This window comes from Seriola dumerili, unplaced genomic scaffold (genome assembly GCF_002260705.1).
Source record: "Seriola dumerili isolate Sdu_G_001 unplaced genomic scaffold, Sdu_1.0 BDQW01000052.1, whole genome shotgun sequence".
In the NCBI taxonomy this organism is placed as follows: Eukaryota; Metazoa; Chordata; class Actinopteri; order Carangiformes; family Carangidae; genus Seriola; species Seriola dumerili.
The window spans coordinates 6,812,079-6,837,010 of NW_019174307.1; the positions used below are offsets into that span (position 1 = coordinate 6,812,079).

Sequence of the window (24,932 nt, forward strand, 5' to 3'; positions counted from 1 at the left end):
TAGCACTAGCAGATTAACAGTGCATTACCACAGTAAATACACTGCGAAAAATATCCAAATTCAATTAAACCTACCTATAGGTACTTATTAAATGTGTATAGTAGTTGACTAAATGTGGTAACTACTATTTTGTTAAAAATTAGCAGTTGAGATGCTGGTTGTCAACACAAACTGTCGGTTTTGATGTTGGGTTTGTAAAACCGAAAACATTTTCTTGCACTTTGAATGTTTTCAGCACTCTTAGCATTTCACATAGTGATGTGAGCTCTGCGTTTAGTTTTCACTGCTCTGAGTGCCTACATGAGACACAGATGGAGTTTAATATAGCAGAGTCACATTTGCCTCCTGAGCACAGATCACACCTTTAATTCGTCAGTAAGCAGCTGCAGCAGCTGAAGAGAAGACTGGAAGAGAGGTTTGGCTTTTCTAACAAAGTCCACTCTACAAAGTGGCTGAGTCATATTCTGTGTGAAAACTGAGAAAAATGCTTTAGGCACACAATGTCTTAGTTGTGGTTTGATATTTCTTCCACAGATGACACACAAAAATCACTATGTCAGAAAGCTATAGGTAATGGAAAGGGAAAAATTGTATTTCTCTTGTAACAGTATGTTCCTGCAATCATATACTATATGCAAATAACTTTGCATTTGCTTACATAGAAATCAAAAATCCTCCTTTTTTGTAACATCCCCTCTCACTTGTAAGACTTTTGAATGCAGGAGAAGTCCTTTTAAACATCACACTAACATCACACTTTTTTACTTTCCTTTTTTTTTTTTTAAAGACTTCTACCCTCCTGTACTACAAATCCAATCTGTGTGTGCTCTGGTATGTTCACACAAACTTTTTGTCTCAGGTCTGGACTTCTGATATTCATAACTAATATGCAGCAAACGGACCAGTAGGACAGTAACATGTCACTAAAGTGGGAAATGATTTGTACTTGACTTAATATAACTAATGAGGGAACGCAGAGTAGCTAAGCATAAGAGAAATGTTCCTTCCTCTACTGGTATCTCATTCATTTTTTTGCTCTGTGGAGTGTGTGTGTGTATGTATGTATGTACATGTCTTTCTAATTCTGGTTTGAAACCATTGTTGTGAGGGCAAAGACTTTGTTTTATGGTTAGGCATTTATTTCTGATGGTTAAGGTAAGCGGCTAGGGAATACATTATGTCAGTGAGCGTCTTCAAAACAAACGTAAGACAAGAGTGTGCGTGCTCACTTATGTGTGTGTGTGCATATGCGTGCGTGTGTGTGTAAGTTAAGGAACATATTATGAACAAATCTCACAAGGAACATTTTTATTGTTGCCCTGACATTTTCCAGTGTAGATGAACCAGGAAAGTGTTAGTGTAAAGTAAAAGGAAGATACAGGTTATATACACTATATACAGATGACCTCCATGTGGGAGTTTATGCTTAGTTCTGTTTGTTTGTAGATAAGACTACAAAATCAGGTCGTCAGATTTCAGTGAAATGTGGTGGAAGGTTAGCCCCTAAAAAGTGATGACTACTTGATTATGCCTCTACTAATTTTTTAAAATTAATACTTGCAATGTGAGATACGACATTGTCTCACATTGCAGGACAAATGTTCAACATTTCATCAACTGCCGCACTTAACTAAATGAAAAGAATATGCCACATGTATGCCATGATTGTCTATCACTGTGTGCGTTTTAATGCAGATAGCGTTTTTTGTAGATAGCTTACAAGAATTGCATTATCAAATGCATTGATCTTCTGAATCCATCTGTATGTGTTGTACAGGGCTACAGGGACATCAGAATAATTTTGTGTTTTTAATTCACTTGCAATGAGGAGATTTTTTTTTTAAGAGCATGGAGGACCATGAAATCAGTTATAAATGAATTATGTTATTTCATTTATTTATCATTAGATTATAATTTAAATTTGTTAGAAATGTATGAAAGAACCAATATATTTTCCTGTGAATTTCCCACAACCTTGAATAATCAGGTCTCGCCCATGGAGTCACAGTCATATTACATATTGATTAAGATATAGATCTAGTGTCATAAAACAACATTAGCTTTTGGAGTAGCTACATTCACAGTACTGCCAACATGTTACTGACTGTTGATGAACTGAGCTTGTTGCATTGCTGTGAGAAATAAAACAGACTGTAAAACACTCAGGTTGAACTGCAGGATGCAACAAACAACAACTTGCCAAAATGACGAAGAAAGCAGCTGGATTCAAAATCTTATTTGTACTATTTCCGTGGTTACCGAAGTGTGTTTGTGTGTGTACTGTATTTATTGTCGGGACAGTCTATTCAATGTTTTTCGTTCTTCCTATTAAAACCACTGCTGTTTTGTATAAAACAGACCAAACATCAAAGGTTGAATGAAAAAAAAACGTTTGGCTGACTCCTCTGGCCTCCATTAATACCAGGTTAAAGGACAACACAAATGTTTTTCATACCATAGCTCGAGACTACAAATTAGTAGTTTTTGGTTGAGAAAATTTCAGTACAGCAGAAAAATCAGCCTTTACAGGTTTGAAATCTGCCTGAGGTTGGTTATCCAGTACAGTGAATATTTTCCATTTTTATTTTTTTATTAAATACATTATTATCTTATATGAAGATGCAGTTTGAGCAGGGAATCCCTCTTTGTACACTGTTTCTGAAATGAGTGAAGCCAATCTAACCTTAAAAAAAGTCAAATAAAATTGAGTCATGATTTCTAAAATGATCAGTAGTAATATAAAATGCATGTGGTTTGTAATTAATAGGCTAAAATATGTAAAAAAAAAAAAAAATGAAAACGTGGTCCTTTGTAAAAGCCTGGATTTCTTGGAGGTTCCAGACTAAGAGGCTGTAAGCTGATTGCATTCATGACTTGAGTTTTCAATTTTTCTACCTATGTCTATTTTTGTAACTTCATACATTTGTATGAAGTGATGATTGAGGGAACTGACTGCATAATGTCAATTAGTTTTGATGGATAAACGTATTAAAATAGTAACTGAATAAATGTATTTACTCAAAAAAGGGCAATAAATTTAGTTTAATTCTGAAAAGTATCTCCTGATGAAAATTATTTCTTCTATTTCTTAATGGTTGGATTCATGACTAGACTGTAACAGTGTGTTCACAAGAGAAAAAAAAGTACCACAATGTTCATGTAAACTACGCAGACCACTACTGGGGCCTTTCTCCCAGCAGACAATTTGACGCATCTTTGTAGGACACTGGTTCTGTCCTTTTCAAGAGTGAAACTGAATTTTATTATAGAAGTAATTTTACTCCTTTGACATGTCAAAATGGCCTATCCATGTCTCCACTGTCTACCTATCCACTCAGTATATTGCAAAAATTTCCTGAAATTCCTGAAATTAAAAGTAATTTTTGCTAATAAATTGAAGGTACATTTCATTGTTATCTTGCTTTATTGATGTACTTGCGTCTAAATTGTCATTAACAAATTTACAAAGAGTTGTAAAATTTGGTCTTTGGCTGATTATTTCATTGGTGTAGCGTCTAATCTCAACATTTAAGGCACTTACAAGACACCAGTTTTCACATCATCATAGTGTTAACAGGATCACTGCTATGTAATAAGCATTTCATGTACTTGTAATGAGGTTGCCATAGATGATGGAGATGCTGGGGATTGAACCCAGGACCTTGTACATGCGAAGCACACGCTCTACCACTGAGCTACATCCTCTGTTATATTATGCTTGTTTTAGTAGTTGATTTAAAAGTCAATCAACAAATTACTTACACACTGAGAATTTTGAATTTGAACAGATCATTACATTTATTGAATATCATTTGAAAAGATACAGGCGTATTGCAGTGTTCTAGCCTCGTTTGAATTAAAATCTATTTTAAAATACTGATCCATGTTATAGAGCTTCTTTCCCTTTATAGTTGCAAGGTTTGAGGTCCACTCGCCAACCAAGATCTTACAAAATTGCAGTGCATTGCGGTGACATTTTCTTGAAAATCTATCATGCCAAGATATCTCTTAATTTTAAAAAAAATATATATATCTTATATATATATATCATGATATAATTTCAGTTTCAGGCAAATTATATCAGCAAACATATTCAAGTCAAGTAAACTGTCTGTGGAGTCAAGCTCTTAAGCGCAATAAGGAAGATTCACATCTTTTTTAAACTCATCAAGCCATTCAGTGACCTCTCGTGCCCTGTGAATGGGGACATGTAGTACCACTTTCGGCCACCATGTCAAAGTGGCACCAAAGCTCAAAAGCTCAGAGCCCCAGAGCCTTTGTCGATCCACGGTGACGTCAGCAGGATGTAAATTCACTGCCTCGCGGCCTGATCGGTCTTTTACCTCTCCCGTGCTGGTAGGGTGGCTGGCCTGTTTTCTGTCTCTGAAAGATTTAACACCGAAACAGCAAAATGATCATCTACAAGTGCGTCATCAGTGGTAAGTAACCATGTGTTTGGTACTGTTTCATGATGATCAGTTAGAATATCCGTCGCGGCGGTTATTTTGGCTGTGTTATTATGTTAAAAAAGAGAGAGAGAGTTGGCCAGGCTAGCTAGCTAACTCGTGTTATTCCGCGGCTAGCGCTAGCCATATGCTAACACCACCATCGTCCAAAAAAAAAAAAACACACAAAACGGAAAACTTTATCATGTTAAACAATGAGTTTGCTAAGTGTTAGCCACTCTGTCTGGCTAGCTACCGCCACTGCGGCCTGGCAGACTTAGCTCTGGCCACGGTTCAGCTGCCGGTAAGTTGGCTAAAAGTGGGAAAGTGTGACTACCGTGTCTTGAGTCATACCAGGGTGGGGTGATGTGATACGGGACGGTGGTTCAGGATATAAATGCAGTGTCAGTCATGTTAGAGAAACGTGGTGTATGTGGCCTTTCGGGATCATGTAGCCACTAGCTGCAGTTTTATATAAGGGGAGATGTCTGACTAGCAGATCTTTCTAGAATCACCATTAGCATCGATTCTATGAAAATGTGTCGTGGCTTCTTCTCTTGTTTATATAATCATTAAAACAAGGTCCAGATGGTAATTAACTTCTGCTGTCCCGCGAAAATGTACTTTGTAGTTTATAAATTCCAGTAGATAGTCTGGGATGTGCTTTGTTCAAATCGGTCACATGGATGTGTTCTTCCCCTAGGTGATGAGATGTTCTCAGACGCCTTTAAAATCAAAGAAACTAAAAGTGGCTTCTTCTATGAAGTTGAAGGAAAGGTGAGTCATTGTTATACAAAAGAGCTGACATGATTAATCCTTGAGGCAAGCAACTGGAAAATGATGGACATCAGTTTTGATAACTAATCAATTGTTTCACTAGTTCAAGCCAAAATAGATTAAAAAAGGCCTAATATTCTGTTCCCGGCCTAATATTCTGTTCCCAGCCTCTCAGATGAGAGGATCTCCTGCATATGTCATAACCATAAAACATAATTTTTAAACTATATATTTGTAGATGTTTGGACCTTTGGTCCAGCAAAATAAAAAATCTGAAGAAGCTTTTTTCAGCGCTGAAGTTGTGAACAGCGTTTAGTTTAAATAATTTGAATTGAAGAAATAATCATCACAATCAGCTGTAGCCCTGATACATGGGTCGATGGCAGCTGTATTATGTGTGGTCAGTCTCTGGAGCTTTCTCTCCATGTAGTTGGCCTAAAGCTAGACCACACTGAAATGGACATTTCACCAGTTCATCCTGTTCAACAGATGTCTCTAATCTCTTGTAAAATATATATTAAGGCATATCCGACTTGTCATTATTACACATACATAACTTTAAAGATAAGGTGAAGTCAAATCATACCAAGGGGTACTTCCAGTTACTTTCCAGCGGAATGTGTAAATACAGTGAAGCTAGCCATGTGGAAAACCAGTTGCTTGATCATGCCATAACCTATTTAAAAATAATACATAAAATTTATACACAGTAACAAAAAAAACACTAATTGATGCCCCCCCCCCCCTTATGCCTGTCCTGTGTTCTCCCCTGCCTATTGTGTCTAGACTGTCTCCAGGTCAGACGACATTGATGATGCTTTAATTGGGGCCAACGCCTCTGCTGAAGAGGCAATCGAGTCCACAGAGTCGAGCTCTGTAAGTGGCGTGGACATCATCCTCAACCACAAACTACAGGAGACGGCCTTCGACAAGAAGCAGTACTTGACATACATTAAGGAATATGTGAAGGTGTAAGTTTTGGTGCTTTGAATGAATGAATCACAGGTGTTGGTTGTTCCCAGAGTTAAGGTGTCGGGGAGAAAAAGGTTCAGTTGGTGCATCCCCATCTGTAACTTTTTGGTATTTTGAATCTACCCAGAAATGCCAAAGCATGTCGCTCTTTTGCATGTCCAGGATTAAGGCCAAGCTGGAAGAGTCCAATCCAGAGAGAGTGGAGGCCTTCACGGTTGGCATGACAGCTGAAGTTAAGAAGATTGTGGGAAACATCAAGAACTACCAGGTAGCCACAAAGTCAAGACACACACAGTATTCACAAAACCTGTTAAGGCTAAAAATAACTCCCAGTTTGCTGAGTTGGGAGCAATAATTCATAAAGCATTTCAACAGTGCAGTTATACATTTGAGAGGTTGGAAGTTATCCAGGTGACTCAAAATTCACTAGAACCTACTTGCAACCAGTTGGCTACACCTGGTGTCTTTCAGAAATAACACAGAGCTTTTGTGATGGTGGGTATTTTGATGGCACTGGACAAATGTGAAGAATCCATTTACAGCAACCGGATCACCAGTGAATGTGATGATGTGGTGTAATGAAAGCAGCACATTTTCCTGCTATGCACTGTACCACACAGACATGCACCCGCTGATATGTCTCCCAAATTGAAACAGACTAAAATTTAAATGTATTTAAAAAAAATAACATGACACATTTAATTAGTTAACATGCCATGTATATACTTATAAAATTTCATGCCCTCTAGTTAAAAAAAACAAAAAAAACCTTCATCTTCATAACTGTACCCTATAGTCTGCCAGTTTACACAAGACCCGAATCTCTTTGAATTTTGGCTGTTTTCTGACATGTTGCCGTTTGTCACAGTTCTTCACAGGAGAGTCCATGAACCCAGAGGGCATGGTTGGACTGCTGGATTACCGTGAGGATGGCATCACACCATTCATGCTTTTCTTCAAAGATGGCCTGTTGGTTGAGAAATTTGTAAGTACTCATCTGAGTTTCCAGAGACACACACGTCATGAAGCAAGCAGGAGAACTCCCTAGCTGGTAAAAGGCAGAGAGAAAACCCCACTCTGCACTCTTAATGTTTTTTGGCTGGACCATTGCTGGTCTGCAGAACATGCATAAGAGAGCCCTCATGCACTTGATTGCACATGATTTGACAGCCCTAAGCCCTCACTGACTTAGTAGGAACGTGCCTCAAAGTAAATATAGTCGAAATCACAGCATAGCCATTGTCTTTAATTTGTATATTTGGTAATTCTGTCTGACAGTGTTGCGTTATAAAACCTGGATTTTAGCAGAGCAGTGCAGCAGCTTGGAAATGGCTTGAAAGTAACTGCTGGTAACCAGAGATGGAACAGTATAAAATTCACTATCACGATTATAGAGACCAGAATGATCACAATTATCAGTATTGTCACGATTTGTTAAAAATCTGAGAGTGAGCCCAGATTCAGGTCTAAACATGTTCTCATACTTATTCGGTGTAATTTCCAAGGCAGCAGCAGATGACTTTATGACTTTGAGAGTTTTTATTAGCTATAAGGAAAAAATATATTAAAGCTCTACCTACTAATAAATAGACAACACCTACAAATGAAGTAATCGTTCACATGTTTGTGACTGATCTCACTGTGTGCCATCATAATCACAAAATAACACTGGTTAAACAAGACTTATAGTGAAGGGGTTTGACCTGTGATGTGCTCATCCTCCCAAAGACAGACATTAACCAGTGCCATGTAGTCTTATTACACAGTATTCCCTACTAAATATCATTCCACTTTTGAAAGTAATGATTAGAATATTAAAATGTTGTAATATACACAGTAAAAGTGCTATATCACTTAATGTTAGCTACAGCAATATTGGCCTGTTTTTTGAGATAAAGACTAGCACTAGCACAAAGCGTGGACTTGATAACCTTATTTCTTAGTCCACATAGTTTTATAATCCCCCGCCCACCTTTTTTTGTTTGAGTATTTTGAAAGTAATTTAAATTGAAAAATTAATTTGTCGCAGTCACTGGTTGTACAGTTCTGATGGTACATTTGTTTGGTATAGTGACCCTGTAGACTGCAAATGTGTTGTGGCATTGAGCAATGCTAACAATAAAATGTGCCAGAACTTGAAATGGTATAGTAAGTGGTAATGATTGAAAAGTTAAGAGTATATTTATTTATGTGTATTCCTCTTTCTTGCAGTAACTACCTGGAACTTCATCTGCTTTTCAACTAGCTGCTGTCTTCCAGACGGCCCCAGGAGCAGACCGAGGAGCACTATTTTGCATCATGCCTGAACAAAAACATTCTTGTACAATTTCTTATATATTCACATTATGGCCCACAGTACAAGTCCCCCCAGACTGGGTGATTGAAAACATGACTGGTCAGTTTTTAACAATTTCTTTTTGGCTTTTGCAGTGTTGGACAGTGAGCAAAGATCTGACTCTACCTGAAAGTAAAAGAATTTTCTTCTGTCTGCGTACTGTTTTAGCAATGATCCATACAGTTTCAACCTCCTCATACCTCTGTGTTTATGGCTGCATTAGATTCCATCCACAATGGAAGACTGACTTTCAAAATAAAATCTAGACCCACCACTCTTGATTTCTGTATTTTTGTGTGTATGTTGCGTAAGCGTTCATCTCTCTACACTCAAACAGGCAGTTTTTAGGTTGAAATTTAGAATTAATGGAGGCTTAAAATGTACATATTACTACAGAGTAGAGTGAGATTGACCTGTGCATGAATGGAGAGCAGTTCCCTTCAAGTGTTCTCACAGAAAAGCTTTAAAGTCCTTGTGAAAAGCTGATATGTAATCTCTGGCATGTTACAGAGCTTTTGTCATGAGTGAAAAATCATCTAATCAGTTGTTCACAAGCATTTTTCAGTGCTTAACTCAGAGAAAATGAACACAGGAATTTTGTTACCTTACAGTATTTACAGATATGGTTCTGCTGCTGAAAACTTCAGAGATGTGATTGTTTAATGCATTTTGCAAATAAACATTATCCACAGTTTAATCCATATTGACTGCTAATTTTGAAAAGTAGTGTATATTCAATTTACATGATGTTCTTTGGGGTTATTTCCAACTGATGGAAAGGTATATGAAGCACTGGAGATGCTGGGGATTGAACCCAGGACCTTGTACATGCGAAGCACACGCTCTACCACTGAGCTACATCCTCTTCACTTTGCCAAGTAGAACAGCTCATAATTCACCAATTATCTGTCCCTTTTCAATTTGACTAGTTTATTGATAGATTGATTAATTTGTCTCTATTGTCTTATTTATTTTAAAACGCAAATTTCAAGGGGCACTTATGAGAGCTGTGTCTTCACATGATTATAGTACTGAAGGGATCACAGTAATGTTATAAACAGTTTAGGTCATATCTAATGAATTATAATTGAATTAATTAATGAATAATAATTATAATATTATTATATTATTTTTTATTTACCTCTAAACCACATGTGTCTGCACTACCAAAGATGGTTGATGTCTTGTTGGAGACCATGTGCATGCAAAACACACTATCACTGATTTACAACTCCTCATACAAACACATGGGCTGCCTCACTGTTCGGCAACTTTTTAAAAATCTTCTCACTGGACCAAATCAGTTGGTTAATTTATTGATTTGTAAAAATGAATTTTTTGTAAAGTTAATTTAAAAAACTGTCTTTTCTGCCTCTTTGTAATATAGACACTGTAGGTATAACAGGGTCTGACAGTTTCATTACTTTATGTAATGATGGAGATGCAGGGGACTGAACCCAAAACCTTGTACATTCAGTGCATATGCACAATCAGTAAGCTACATCCTCCCCCAGATAGTTCATCTGGCAGTGATGCCACTGATATCATGTCTTTAACAGTGTATAGATCCCACAGCTGACATGTTTCAGCTTCACACCGTCCTTCAGGCAGAAAAAGGTGGACAACCCAACTCTCTCTAAAGAGAACAGGTGGTGAATGCTGTACCATCAAATCCTCAAACAGGTATTATTTACACTGAGTGATTCAACTACACCGTAACTCAGTATAGTTGCTATGGGCTGAGTAATGGCAGAAAATGGACACAAGGGGGAGGCATTTACTTTTATTAGTATGGGAACAGTGACGGTATGAAAACATGGTAGGACTGCAGTGTGGGTGTCAGAAGGGCCAGATGAAGTAATCATTATCGAGGTGTCTGTTTGTAGCCAACACCAGGAGACTGGATATATATGCATTTACCCAAAATCCATGGTAGGTCGGAAAGGTTGGAGGTTGGAGACCCCTGATCACAGTTCAGGGGCTCACCAGGAATCACTGAATACATCCACTGGACCGTCAACATCTGCAGCTAATTTCATAGCAGTTGTTCAGATATCTCTCTCTCGACCAAAACTGTTGGTAAGAGAAAACAGACAATTCAATCAATCATCATCACAGTCCTTTCATCTGCCTTGATCGATTGATCTGAAAGTAATGCCACCGCTGTTAGTAGCTCACTGTAGTGCACATAAATATACATAATCAAATAGTAGCTATGAGTCCATGCCATAATGAAGCCATGGTTTAAAAGTACATTCAGGTTCTGCTGTATGCATCAGTCTTTCAGTACCTGTGATTGAGTCCTCCGGTGTTGGTTCAGATCTATTCCATACACCACAGTTGTTGGTGCCACCAAAACCTTCAGTGTGTTACCTTAACAGCCTGATGTCACACCTGCCTGAGTGTGGACATAGATTAGCACCTGTGCTGTAACAGGAGCAGGTATTCGTTACTAATTTATGCCCTCGTTACTCTTTTAATGACATCACCTGCATGTGTGCGACAGAAGATAATGAAGGTGAACCCTGGACCTCTGACACCCAAGGCTCTAGAAGTATATTCATGTCAGTTCAGCGTTGGTCTGAGCAGGATATGAAGTCAGTTTAATCTAATATTCCACATTTCAATTTTAGGTCAGGAGTTTCTGGGTCTTTGCTGGTGGTTTGATTTAATTAAAATGGACTGATGAGGGAACATTGGGTTAGATACTGATGCTGAATTCCCCTCAAAAATCACAACTCAATGCTCTCTGCAAAGAGTAGAATTTAATTTGGGCAGCTGACTCTGAGTGAATCTACTGTATCTGTGTCATCAGTGAGTATTAGAAGCTATTCCCTTGTGTGATTTAGGTTAAGGTGTATGCATTTTATGATTCAAACCTTGTGATGTTCCTGTGACACCAACACGCTAAGTGTTTTTTGGTAACCTATCACGAGACAGAGAAGAGACAAATAACAACATCTACAGATATTGTTTTGTATTCAGTATAAATATATATATATATATATACATATATGTATATATATATATATATTTTTTTTTTTTTTCTGGGAAAGTTTTCATTCAGTTAAGGGGACATCATGGACTCCACAGTAATATCTATGTCTGTGACAGGCAGAAAATGAAGTGCAGTTGATGAATGGCGATGTAACAAATATCATTCATTCATATTAGTGGCCTGTAACCATATGTCAAAGCCAGAGGTTGTTGTTGTTTGTTTTGGAAAGACAGAAGCAGAAGAGACCTTGGAAGCTGTTGTTAGGGGATGTGGAAACGTGCACAGTATACCACATGTCAAGTGTTTCACTCACATCACCCACTGCTGCTTACAATATCAAGGACACACGGGCATTTGGCAGACTATAGGCAGGGTAAATTCCAGCTAGAGCTATATAGGCCAAATAAGCGAGATTGATGTACGATTAAAACAGTTTTGGAGTTGCAGGAAAGCACCTTTGAATGTAGGTCAGCTGTTGTCCCCTTACAATGTGTGTTTGTGCTTTTTTAGGCTAACAAAATCACAGAGTTAACACTAGTTACTCTGTACTCAAAGCTATTTTTAAGAAGTCTTCATGAAGTCTTTCTTGAAGTGGCACAGGGGAAATATCAGCTAACTGATATTCAGTTAGCAACTGAATTCTGTAACTCTGAATTCTCTAACTGAGATATCAAGCTATATCTTGTTCAATTCAGTGTTAACTGTCATGGAGTTTCAGTCAGACAAATCTCTCAAAAAATGATTTTAACAGAACATCTCTTGATTGACCCTGTCTGCATTTGTAATACAGGACCACTTCAGTGGCGATGTACGGCTCTTGTGCCATAACAGATCCATAGAATCCAGAGGTAAAACTATGGTAGTTTGAAATCATTACATCTTAAGTTTTACATAAATCAAATAAGGTGTGCTAATGAAACATGTTTATGTTTCTGTCTGTATCGTAGGCTACACTGAGCCCTGACATCCAGCTCATCTGCAGAGAGAGAGCTGAGGGCCTGTCGGAGCTGCAGGTCAGCAGGTTCAGGTTGGCAGAGCTTCCAACACACACACACACACACACACATACACACGCACACACACACACATTTTGGTCATGTGCCCATATCTCAGCTGTGTTTGTCTGCAGAGAGGATGAGAGAAAGTAAGGCGGAAGAGAGACAGACAGGGAAAGCACAGGGAGAATACAGAGCAGAGAAGAGAGAAAGAAAAAGGTATTGAATCTCATCAACTTAACCCTCTTACTCCTCGGGCTGAAAATCTTCTTACCCGCAAAATGTTGCCAGCATCAAGAGGGGGACAGTATCTGTGTCTAACAATCTAATAAAAAGATTAAAAACCAAGGGTAACTGTAATGCAGCAGTAGCTAATCCCTGGAATCTGACAGAAAACAATGGATGGCAACTAGGTGTTAAAAAAGAGAAGGTGTAAGGTCTTCACACATTAGTTGCACCAAATGGCAATGGATGTTAACATGCCAGAAATTTTCATTTGAACAAATAATCATGAGCCAGTAAACTGCTTCACACATGTTTATTTGTATGAAGGACAGAAAGGCTCTGGGAAGAGTAAACAGGTTAGGAAGGAAACTGGAAAGAAAAAGAGAGACAGAGACGTCTGAAGCTGAAGCACTAAGCTGTTGCTGCTGCTGAGACATCACCCTATACACGAAGAAGGATTCCTCTCTCTCTCTCTCTCTCTCTCTCTCTCTGTTTCTATGTTTTTCTCTGTCCCTCCTCTCGTCCCACAGATCCAGTGACAGGGAAGGAATGGAAGGGGGGCTTGAAGTCGCACACAAGGGGATTGTGGGTTGATGACCCAGTTACCTGCCGTGACAAAATTGGCTGGCACGCTGGCCTGGCTGAGCCTCCAGCACATACCGGAACTCTGCCATCACCATTCATTCACCTATAAACACTTTCCATCTTACCGAAATAAGTGGAGATGAATGATGTGCCAGGGGCATAAACAAGGCAAAAAAAACCTAAAAGGCCATTTTCTTTCTTCTGAACTCACATATGAGATACATACAGCAAACCATTATTCTACCTTTCTCAAACCGACAATCTGACAATCACACCTACTTTACACAGTGACGGCCCAGACGAGCTAACATCTAAAAAAGTAAGCCCGGGTTTGACCTTCTCTGTCAAACACTCTTTTATTTTTTCATGCTCCTTAACACCAGAGGGACTGAGACTGAGAACCTCCATCCCCATTTGTGTGACTCATTGTGTGGAGACTACAAATACATGAAAGATGCAGAGTTCTTGAAGACAGAGATCAGGGAGATCTGTATCTCTGTATCTCTGTATCTCTGTATCTCTGTATCTCTGTATCTCTGTATCTCTGTATCTCTGTATCTTGTCAGTGCTGCCCATGCCTGTGAATGTTTTTTCACTCTTGGCTGAGGTGGAAAAGCAAGCCTATCATACCCAAACTCACTGGGTGGGTGTTTAAGAATAGATTCACATTTTTCAAGCCATTTCAACACTCATATGCCAATATGTTGTTGTTGTGATAGTTGTTCCTCCGGCCCCATGGGTTAGTAAGTTGGTTGAGTTATTTACGGTTGTCACATTGATTAACAGACGGGTGACAAATTAGTGGAAAACCCTGAATAGCCCCATCCATAGGGAACGAGAAGTCACTGAATAGTTTGATGAGTATGAAAATGATTTGAATCATAAGCTTTGGCTCCTCAGTCACGAGATCTCGACCCAATTGAACATCTATGGGACATTTCTCCACCACCATCATCAAAACACCAGATGAGGGAATATCTTTTCATCCCTTGAGTGAAGCTCAGATACTTGGAGAATCAATAACAAGGAGCAGTGAAGCTGTCCTGGCAGCACGTGGTGACCCAGCACCTTACTAAGGCACTTGATGTTGGTTTTTCCTTTAATTTGTCACCGGCCTGTTTGTACAAATACATTCAGTTTGTTTTGGTCACATAGATGGCAGGATGTCTGCTGTGAGGACACTTCTTGGAACATTTTCCATCTGGGTGGAAACAGTCTCTTGTCTGTGCTTCCTCCAAAGTTTTGAAATGAAAACTGACATTTCCTCACAGCAAAGTTGAGCTCTCGACCTTCACACAAGGTTTTCAATTTATATTGTCTCCTTAGTCCTGTCAGGACATTATTACTGCGCACAGAAAGCATCCACTTTTCCCCCCTCTAGCCAAATACTTGTGGAAACATTACCATTAACTTGCTTGTCTATGTTTCTGTGTACAAACATCCTGTACATTATACATGTGCTGGTGTATTTGAAAATGGTCTTAAGGAATTTGGGTCGGTGCTCGTGAAAGGTTTAGAGGAATGTGTATGCACACAGACCCTAAACAGAGTATCTGTGTGTGTGTGTGTGTGTGTGTGTGTGTGTGTTTATTTGAACAGTTCTGTTTGGTCTTGCCTGTGTTGGATGTGATTTTGTGTTAATTCAGTTCATTTCAGACCACGGCTCCACATTAAAAAAGATAAAAACATTAAAATATCACATACAAATGGTCAAAATACAAACAAATTGTCAGCAGCATCATTCTCAAAATTCAATACACATAATACGTACATGATGTGGGCACTTAGACATATAGGCTTTACTGAAAATAAAATACTGGCAACAGTCATATATGTGACTTTGCAAACAGACCTAGAAATTTGTCAGATTTAATCTTATTATCTTATTGGTGAAGCACAGTTGTCTCAATTTCGCCAGGGGTGTGGCCCACGCTGTCAGACCGCTGGACCAATTTATTATATCATCTGAGAAGGAACTTCCATGAAACAATGCAATGAAATTCCTTCATCAAGCAGCTCTCAATTCAAAACCACAGATTCAAACCTAATAACATGTCTAATCTAATCTATAATATCTAATAATAATATATGATGATGATAAACAGTAAGATTTGTGTGCTGAATAACACTCAATAATAAAGTAAAAATTTTACTCAGTGTCACCATGACCTGGCAACACCTTGCAACACTGGGACACCTTGTCTTAGTATTGCTTACACATCAATGTTTTTATAGGCAGAGGAAATGAGGGTTGTGTAACAATGGAAAGGTCAGAAACATGGCAGCCACATGACCGTGTGAATGCACCTGGGAGCCAGCTGAGCCCAAACTCATCATTATATTATCTTATCATGACTCTTCAGACCAAACTAAATACAGCAGCTCTGTGTAACAATATCAAGAGGTGGTATTGAAACATTAAACAAACAGAATTACTAATTCTATTCATTTACAGCTACTTTGCATTATCTTTGAACGTTTTAGAGGAAATATAATGCTAATGTCCTGTAAAATGCAACACAGTGCAATTAGTTTTCCATGCAGGATCCGCTCTGGGCAGCTACAGCTTGACAAATATTGAATATTTTCCCTCATGCAACCAAAACATTTGGTTAAGGTTAGGGCAGGATCATAGTATTTGCTGTGTATTAAAACAAAGTAGATCCTGATTTGAGGCATGAGACAGGAGACAAGTCATCCACTGTGTACGTCAGACGTCTAACTCAATGTCCTGCCTTGACTTTTCACTAGTACGCAAATCAGGTTTAGATTAGGGATGGCAGTTTCATTTAATGTCATGTTAATTTTTAAATAAAAACCTGCATGACATGTGCACCGCTAGTCTGAGGGAGGGAGGCAAATTAAAACCAAATAGAATAAAGTTCATTTAGTACAATATTAGGAGACATATTGTTTAAAAGACGGCCATACAGCGTATTTCCATGTGAGCTCAATAATCAGAGCACACAAGATAACTAGATTAGAAATAACCCCATTGAAAGTTTAGTTACTGTAAATGTAACTAAAAGGAAGGAGTGAGAGGTAAAGAGGGGCCTTCATCAGCTGGTCACTGTGTGGTTTCTATGCCCTGTGCTCATTACGGCTACTTTCAGTGATCACTCGCAGTGTTGTGTATCACCCCCAAAGGACACCAGCTCACACTAACACACACATGCACACATACACACACACACACACACAGACACACACACACACACACACACACACACACACACACACACACACACACACACTTCTACATGACAGTCTGAGGCCACAATAGCTTTTTGTCTAACGGAGTGAAACCATCACACAGAAGATAAGTTTAGCCTGAGGTGGCCCATGCAGACCTCCATATGTGTGTGTGTGTGTGTGTGTGTGTGTGTGTGTGTGTGTGTGTGTGTGTGTGTGTGTGTGTGTGCGTGCGTGCGTGCAGGGAGGCTGGTGGTTGTTGTTCTCTTACAAAAGGTTTCGCATGTTTCAGCACCTTAACCTGCTGAGCGTTTGCAAAGGCACTATTACAAATTTTTTTTTAATTCTTACCCTTCAGGCAGCAAACAGTTGATTTTATTTTAACTGTGAAATTGCATGACAAACATCTCAAAACTAACAAACAAACAATATTAGAAGTAAAGACCTTTTTATAGAGAGCACATCAAGGATAAATAGAATGAAAGTGTGGAAGATTTGATGGTAAAATTTTAAGAATATTAAGAAGATTTAAGAATATTTACATCCACCACAACAGCAGCCAGCACCTGTGCATCTTATAAGCGTGTATTTATAAGAACACTCATTTTACTCCTAACTGCGTGTTAATATCTGAGTGTGTTTTGTATGGGCTAGGTCAAAGAGCACCAGCTGCTGTGAGACTTAACCATTGAGGTGATCCACCACTGTTGTTGCCCTGTCGCTGTTACCATGTGTAACTTCTCTTGTTGTGAGAGCACATGAAAGTTGCACTTTGTATGTGAATGTGTGAGTAAAAAGGGTCTTAACTTGTCTTGCACAAATTGTAGACACCATAAAGTTGATGGTGCAAGGGGCAGGTCTCGTTGTAAAATGGTTATTGTCGTGTGCAGCCAGCTTTGTACTGTAATATAAAGAAATTTTTGTCAGCTTTTGAATTTTAGTTGAAACATGGGTCAGAACGAAGCTGCTGGTGATTCACATCTGATCGTGCGAAAGCCTGTGGACATTTGTCAGAGGGAAAATTATCTGAAATGGCAACTAACAAATGAAGTTGCTCGTCCATCATAAGATGACAGGATCACGTATGACCCCACTGTTCAACAGTTGTTATTCAAAATTCTGGTTTCAGAGCATCCTTGAACGCACCCGGAATAGTTTCCAAAACAGTCCCTTCTTGCAGCTGCTGTACCACACGATGATAATGTAATTAACAAAGAAAATGAACATAAATAAAGATTTCCAAACTGATTACCTACTGTATGTCTATCAAGCTTCATGTCTGTGAAGGAGGCAACATTATAACAGAGACAAACTGATGTTTACTGTAACAACATGTTGTAAATCTGTCTGTAAATCTGTTAATGCTTGGCAGCATATTTCGAACAAGTGAAAAGAGCTCTCTAGCAAGTCATGATAAAGTATTGCAAATTAGAATTAATGTAAGATAAATGCAATGTTTTCCAAGGTGTAGTTTTTGAACCCACTAAATTATTTAACCTAGAGGCAAAAGGGCAACTTGGCTGTGATCACCAACTACAGGCAGGATTACTGCTAAGTACAAGTCAGACCCATAAAAAAAACAAGAACACAAATATATTAGCTGTTAATCACTAATGACAAGAAGCCCTGATCTTTGAACTCTTGTGTGTTTTAATGTTGGTGATCTAAAATGTTCTTGTGCTGCACATCCACTGTGAGGTAGATAATACTGTTAAGATGAAATATAGCCTTTAGAAAAGTTATTAGAAAAGCACTTTCTTTTTTGGAGCACCACCTTGGATCCAGCCAGTGAATTTCATTTCCATGAAAAGCGTCAGCCGAGCATTTCCACGGAGACATAAATCATCAGGCCGACGCTCATTAATTAATTACATTACTCTCTCTGACATGCAGAGGCCTGATGGGAAGCCGTTTCTTACAACATCCACAGAAATAAAACCCTGTCAGAGGAGATGGGGTTTACATTTCTGAGCAGAGCCACCCCCTCAAACATCACCAAGCTCACGTCACTGTAGGAAGTCTTCCTTTACAACCAGATGAGGAATGTTTGATTTAACCATTACTTACACACTCACGCGCACACGCGATCAAGCTAAATATAAGAAGTGCTGCTGTCACAAATGTGGCCCCTGATGAAGGCTCAGCTGGATTTCTAGTTACACCATCACTGTTGCTTAACATCTAAACAACATCAGAAGTTTTTCTCACGAGAGTTTAATTCGAAAAGAAGACAGAGTTTTTACACTGTGACTGAAAAAGAGCATCAGAAATTAAACTATTTTTTATTGCACTGATGGTATCTTGATTAATTGTACTGTAAAGTGATATATACTGTAAAGAATAATATATAGCCTTCAAATTATTTACCGCTTGAAGACTTTTAGGTGTTTATGTTTACACAACAGGGATACTGTTGAAATTCTCAAAATTAGCAGGTCACCTTTTGTTGACTGTCTGCTTTAGGGCTGAGGTACGCTTGAAAGTGTTATCCAACCATGTCTAAAGGCAAAAGTGTTTATTTGATGGTTTAGAATTATACAAATGTGTATAATCGCACAGTTTTGGACCACTCTCGCTAATACCAGTCAGAGTGTTGCATTTGGTTTTTCACACAAAAAAGCCAATTACAATTCTGACCTCCACACACACCTGACCAACTGCAGCATGAAGTGAGTGAAAATTAATTTTGACAGCACAGATGTCTGCTGCGGCGGCACACACCAGAGTTTAGTGTGCGACACTTTCGGACTGATTATTACCATGAACTCCAGTTGCTTCACTTCTTCACATCCAGGCTGTCTCCTGCCCCTGGACATTTATCAGGTGGAGTCACATAACTCAGGTTAACAAATTAACAAATTTTGTTCATGTTGCAGCATTTTCATTTCATTCAGGAACATCCTCACTTGAATTTTTCTGCCACCGGTGTCCACTCACCTTTGTCTCTGTCTTGCTGTTGACTTTGAATTCATTCATGCTGCTGGTAACTCAGCTGGAGCTGGTCCTCATGCACCCAGACAGGAGGACAATGATGTCATCAGGACAAACACAGAGGTTTCTCACCGACATCTTAAACACACCAGGGGAACTTGAGTTCACCACACACCCCTCTGAGCTTCTCCCCACATCATCATCTGGGAAAATAAAAGCCAAAGTCCCAGCTTCCTCCCTCTTGTTTTTTTGTTTTGTTTTGTTGTATTTCTTTTAGAACTGGACGTCAATTATTTTCCCAGGGAGTCTTGTAATGGCTGTGCTCACATGGTGTTAGGTTTTCACAAATCTGCCCCTGATTGATGGCAGGGAGAATAATGGGCCACAGCAAACAATCCACATAGTATTTATTCAGTGTTTCTAGGAAGAGGCCTCTAGTACAAGCTCCTGAAGGGAGCTCAAAAGTGAACATTCATCAAGTCTGTCAGGGGATTCTCAAAAAGACGGGTTCAGAGAAGACGTCTCAACAACCACTGACAAGACTTCCAAGAAATTCACAGAGAATTTTCAGGAATGTACTTTTATACTCCTAAAAGCAAAGTGCTGCTTAGTGCACAATCTTAACAGGAGATTTGGTGAAAACAGCATTAAAGGGTCAATTCACCCAAATTACAAAAGAAAGACCTTTATCATTATCAGTGCTATCCACACATGCAGACAATGTTGGTGTAATGTGCACAGGTCAATACAACAGAGGTGAATGACAATATTACATTTAGGCCCACAGCGTGTTGTCCACTCCATCCATCACTTTTAAGTTTTGGGATTACAAGCTGGTCTTTTAGTCGTTGTTGTTGTTGTTGTTGTTGTTGTTGTTGTTGTTGTTAGTTTAACTGTGTATCTGGTTCTGGTCCAGCGTTGGAGGCCTCCCTGTGCAGTCACAGCCCTCCACTGTTGAGTACCATGTGTATGCTCTTGTACTTTCAGCTTGTGAGGGCCAGACAGTTAAGCTTTAGACCTTGACAGTGATGACGTTTGGTCACTCTTCGGTTCTCTAAAAGGCTCTTTGAGGGTTAAGACTAGTTTTCTGCTTCAGGTTAGTATCAGGTTTAGGTGAAGGTCAGGATTGGGGTTGGGGTTAGGCCTGTGGCTCTTACAGTTAAGGTTTTGGTACACAAGTACAAACGTGTGAGAGACAGAGAGAATAAGGAGTGTTGCTCTAAACGAAAACAACTGTTGGCTTAACTCTGACTTAAATAAATGTAAGGAGTAGTGGCACATATCAACAAGTTTGTACACACATTCAGATGCTGTCAGCATCTTCTCAACTGAGAATAAGAAGTACATATTTTCACATATTTTCATGAATCATTGCTTTGGTTCTGACACCAGCTAAATAAAGGAAGAAAGCGCATCAGAGGAACAGTGTGTATGTGTGTGTGTGTGTGTGTGTGTGTGTGTGTCTGTGTTTGTGTGTGTGTGTGTGTGTGTGTGTGTGTCTGTGGGTGTGTGCGTCTCCTTGGCTTGCCAAATGCTGACCCAGTTTCTCTGCTGTGGGTTGGCATCACCTGTGAGCATCAATTGGATGGCACAGAGACTCACACACACACACACACACACACACACACACACACACACACACACACACACACACACACACACACACACACACACACACACACACACACAAACCAAAATGTGATTGTGTTTGAATCTGCACATCCACAAGTGTGTGTGTGTGTGTGTGTGTGTGTGTATGTGTGTGTGTGTGTGAGTGTGTTGACCTTGGCTGTCTGAAAGAGGGACTCAGCGCTCTTTAAACAGTTTTGGACTATTCTGCGGCAGGCCTGGGTCTCCAGGAGGAGGACATTTTCCAGCATGTTTATCCAAAACACACACACACACTCACTCACAAAACACACACATTTCTCATGATAAAAATAAGCATGAACTGCTGCTCTTAAGTAGCTGATGATAATTCAGTTTGACTTTTGCTCATGTATGTTGTCTGACTCACGGTTGCACAAACATGTGCGGGGCTAAATACAAGCTCAAATTTATACAAACATGCACTGATCTGTGCAGAATAATTATGTTATTCCTGACTACAGTTTGTGTGCATGTGTGTGTGTGCACAAGCCAAGCTTTTACATATTCATGCTGGAATTCCTAGAGGAGGAATATTCAAATGACGCAGGACGATCAAGTAATAAAAGGTCTTTTTATTCCACATTAAAATGCAAGACTAGACTTTTATGTTTCACGGAGGCCTCTCATCAGGGAGGACATTAACATGAAGGAGAAACCAGGTCCTGATGCTCATTAATTGAGTCACACCTAATCTAAAAATGTTCAGTCAGGCATCATTACAGTGGAAGCACAGGCCTGTATTTCCTCACTATGTTTAGTTTGTTCATTTATTTCAATTCACTCAAGAATGAAATTGATGTATAAATGAAGGGCTGTTAAAGCAACCTATGTTCATACTCAGTTGGCAAAAAGATTACTCAAGTGTGCTGTATATTCAGTGTTGAAATATGAGAAACACTGTCACGGGACACACACACACCCAGACGCCAGAACCTTAGACAGTTTCCACTAATATCATGAGACTGTTTTATGTTTATTCGTTAAAATTTGGGTCTTTAAAACCTTCCACAGACAGTGATGAAACATATATTAATGCCAGACTGTGTTTCAGTGACTGTGTAAAGCCCAACACTCTGCTGTGCATGTTTGCTGGCTTCTGCATGTACACTGTGGGCTTGTCCCCACGTGTGAGTGCATGTACACGTGAGACTTGTGTGTACATCTTTGCCTTCACACACATACCATAAGTGTGTATATGTATGTATGTATGAGTGTGTTTCTGTGTGTGTGCATGTCGACGTGCGTGTGCCCTCTGCCCCTCGTTCTTGCGTTCTCTCGGGTTTTCAGGCTTGCAGTCATTGTGCTTCTTTTGTCTGCTGCTGCTTTGTTTCCTAGTAGTTGGTCAGTAAAACAGTAGCGGTTAGCTGCTAAACCAGCGCACTGGTTTTGTATCTCAACACGGGAGGACAATATGAAGCGAGCTGGAGCTACATAACCAGCAGAGGACCCAAACAAAGAAGTGTGGGTAGCACTAATCGTCAGGACAAAGCGACATGAGAAAACCTTCCATCACCAAAAACCCAAAGCCATCTCCTGCAGGGGCCACGTGATGTGTTTCCCCAGAGAGAGATGTTTTGGATTGGCAGACCTTAGTGACAGCTTCACTGGCTCCTGTCTATTGGGTCTTGTAGCTATCTAAGAGTTTGCACCTATGTGTGTGTGGTCTCTTGTGCACCTGTGTGGACTTATGTCACTGTATTGGTTATCTTCTATATAAATCATTTTCTTTCAGTCATGGCGTATGCTCTGAGGAAGGTCTGTGGCTGAAATACATCACACCACAATAAAAGTTTAAACTGTTGTCAATTCACTTATGAAAAACAAAGATTAATCCAGCATGCACGACTTCATGCCCTATCTGAGTGACATGACAGACAGGAGGTCACTTCAGTCACTTCAATTGGACGGTAATATACAGGGGCTCTGTGGGCATCTGAGGTGACTGATCGTGTCAAAAACAAAGCAAAACAATTTGATTCCACTTATTTTCATTTTTAAAGGGGTTGTAAGCTCTAATTAATGGCTGTATTACTAGTTAATAAATCAATTACTAATGCTTTATACAGTAGATCAGTTATAAGCCATTAATGAGAACAAACTTTGGGTTGGCAGGTTGTGAAAAATCTTCCTCCAGCATGAGAATGTGCTTGTCTTTTTAGCTTTTTAATTAATTAGGGAGACTTCTCCAATACATATTTTGACCATTTTGGGCATTTGGCACATCTGGCACACACACACACACACACACACACACACACACACACACACACACACACACACACACACACACATACACACACAGACATGCACATCTCAAGGTAATCCTTGAGTCTGGCATTCAAAGTGGGTCACATAGCTGCGGAGGGTGGGGGTGTGTGTGCACAACACTGCTGCACCTCACTCACTGCCAGTCTCTGGGGACAATTAAACCAGTTTGGGCAAAGTGATCAAATGATGTGGGGCCAGGATTTATTCTGCTCCTCTTCAATTTCTTTGTTGTGGTGAAAAAAAAAAAAAAAGTAGAAAGACATCTCCCTGGTGGAGTCACTGGAATCCCCATCATCTGAATAGTGCACTGGTGCGTTGGTTTCAGAAAACAAAGCATAAAAATCAAAGGATACATCACCTCCTGTCAAAAATTGCATGTGTGAGTGTGCATGTGGTTCTGCACAAAGCAGAACCTTCACATTGACCTATTTTCACCTAAACCAGACCTATTTTCTATTTTGCTTCCCATTTTCACTCCCAATTAACCACGCAAATTAATGCAAATTAATGTGTGTTTCCATCCACTACAGTATCATGAATATTAGGAGATAGTTTGTCGAGAAGAAACAACTGGTGATGCTAATTCTCCAGTTAGGTGCAAACAAATCATTGCAGAGGAGGCTACGTCCGTTTCCATTGTACTTTTTTTGCAGTATTTCAAGGGTTATTCAGATTTTCTGTTTCCATTTACACTGTATCTTTCATCTTTAATCTAACACCTGCTGCAGTGTCTCTGGTAAGCTAGCATTGAACTTAAAGGATTTATGACAGATTTAAGTTAAAAAAAAAATTCAATCATATCTGTGGTTTTACTCAACAGGGACAACACTCATTTTTCAACTGTTAAAATGACCAAAGCTGAACATTTTTAAGCAGAAATGACCCATTTTGAAGATGATAAAATGTTGCATGTTGCGTATTTTGATCCTTTGGGAGTGGAAGCCGCTCACATAGCCCGTGTATTTCACTGTTTCTGGAAAAAAAAAAAAAAAAAAAAAAACTCCAGCTGGAAGCCTTCTCAGCTTTTCCTGGGCACTGGGAAAGACCTGTGCTTGTGTGGCAGGAAAAGAGTCAGTGTTGTTTCCTGTTCATGACAGCAGCACTGAGGACTCAACACATCAGTGCTGATTTGCTGACATGAAATAGACTGAACATGCGTTGCACTGTGTATTATGTTAGGCCTGGATGTGTGTGAGTTACTGTATGTAAAATCACAGATGAAGCTCTGTCTGGCCCCGGCAGCATCAAGGCCAGTGGGGGCCTGGCGATCAAAAGAAAAGAAGGGGGCTTGTTTGGGATGTAATGAGTTTCAACCCAGCGACCCGCCTATATGTTTTCATACAGAGCTTATTTTGTTCATGTCAGACCCTCACATGCAGACATCAAACATTTCCTTCCCTCCTCCACCGCTCCACCCTCGTCTCTCTTTACCTGAATTCATCGCTCACGTTTCAGGTTTATTTTACTAGTGTTAACTACTGTTTACCCTCCTCTCGTGCGGTGGCTGAAATATATGTTTCTGCTCTGCAGGGTGCATTTGGACTATAATTAGGGGAGCA

The 24,932-nt window shown here is 39.5% G+C and overlaps 1 protein-coding gene and 2 non-coding genes across 3 annotated transcripts; 1 reads left to right on the top strand and 2 right to left on the bottom strand.

Moving 5' to 3' along the window:
- Window positions 1-3,633: 3,633 nt before the first annotated feature.
- trnaa-cgc lies at window positions 3,634-3,705 on the bottom strand. The gene has a single exon. It is a non-coding gene; the product is annotated as a tRNA-Ala (tRNA).
- A 626-nt stretch (window positions 3,706-4,331) lies between these two features.
- Window positions 4,332-8,810, top strand: tpt1 (tumor protein, translationally-controlled 1). The gene is made up of 6 exons (XM_022740710.1): window positions 4,332-4,439; window positions 5,149-5,222; window positions 6,009-6,193; window positions 6,357-6,462; window positions 7,063-7,179; window positions 8,406-8,810. The coding sequence occupies exons 1-6, from the start codon at window positions 4,412-4,414 to the stop codon at window positions 8,406-8,408; spliced, it is 513 nt and encodes a 170-aa protein (XP_022596431.1). The 5' UTR covers window positions 4,332-4,411; the 3' UTR covers window positions 8,409-8,810.
- A 512-nt stretch (window positions 8,811-9,322) lies between these two features.
- Window positions 9,323-9,394, bottom strand: trnaa-cgc. The gene has a single exon. It is a non-coding gene; the product is annotated as a tRNA-Ala (tRNA).
- Window positions 9,395-24,932: the final 15,538 nt, after the last annotated feature.

Coding starts and splice junctions, on each gene's coding strand:
- tpt1 (XM_022740710.1), top strand. CDS start 4,412: ATGATCATCTACAAGTGCGTCATCAGTG. Junction 5,223..6,008: donor TCTATGAAGTTGAAGGAAAG/GTGAGTCATTGT, acceptor TATTGTGTCTAG/ACTGTCTCCAGGTCAGACGA. Junction 6,463..7,062: donor GAAACATCAAGAACTACCAG/GTAGCCACAAAG, acceptor CGTTTGTCACAG/TTCTTCACAGGAGAGTCCAT.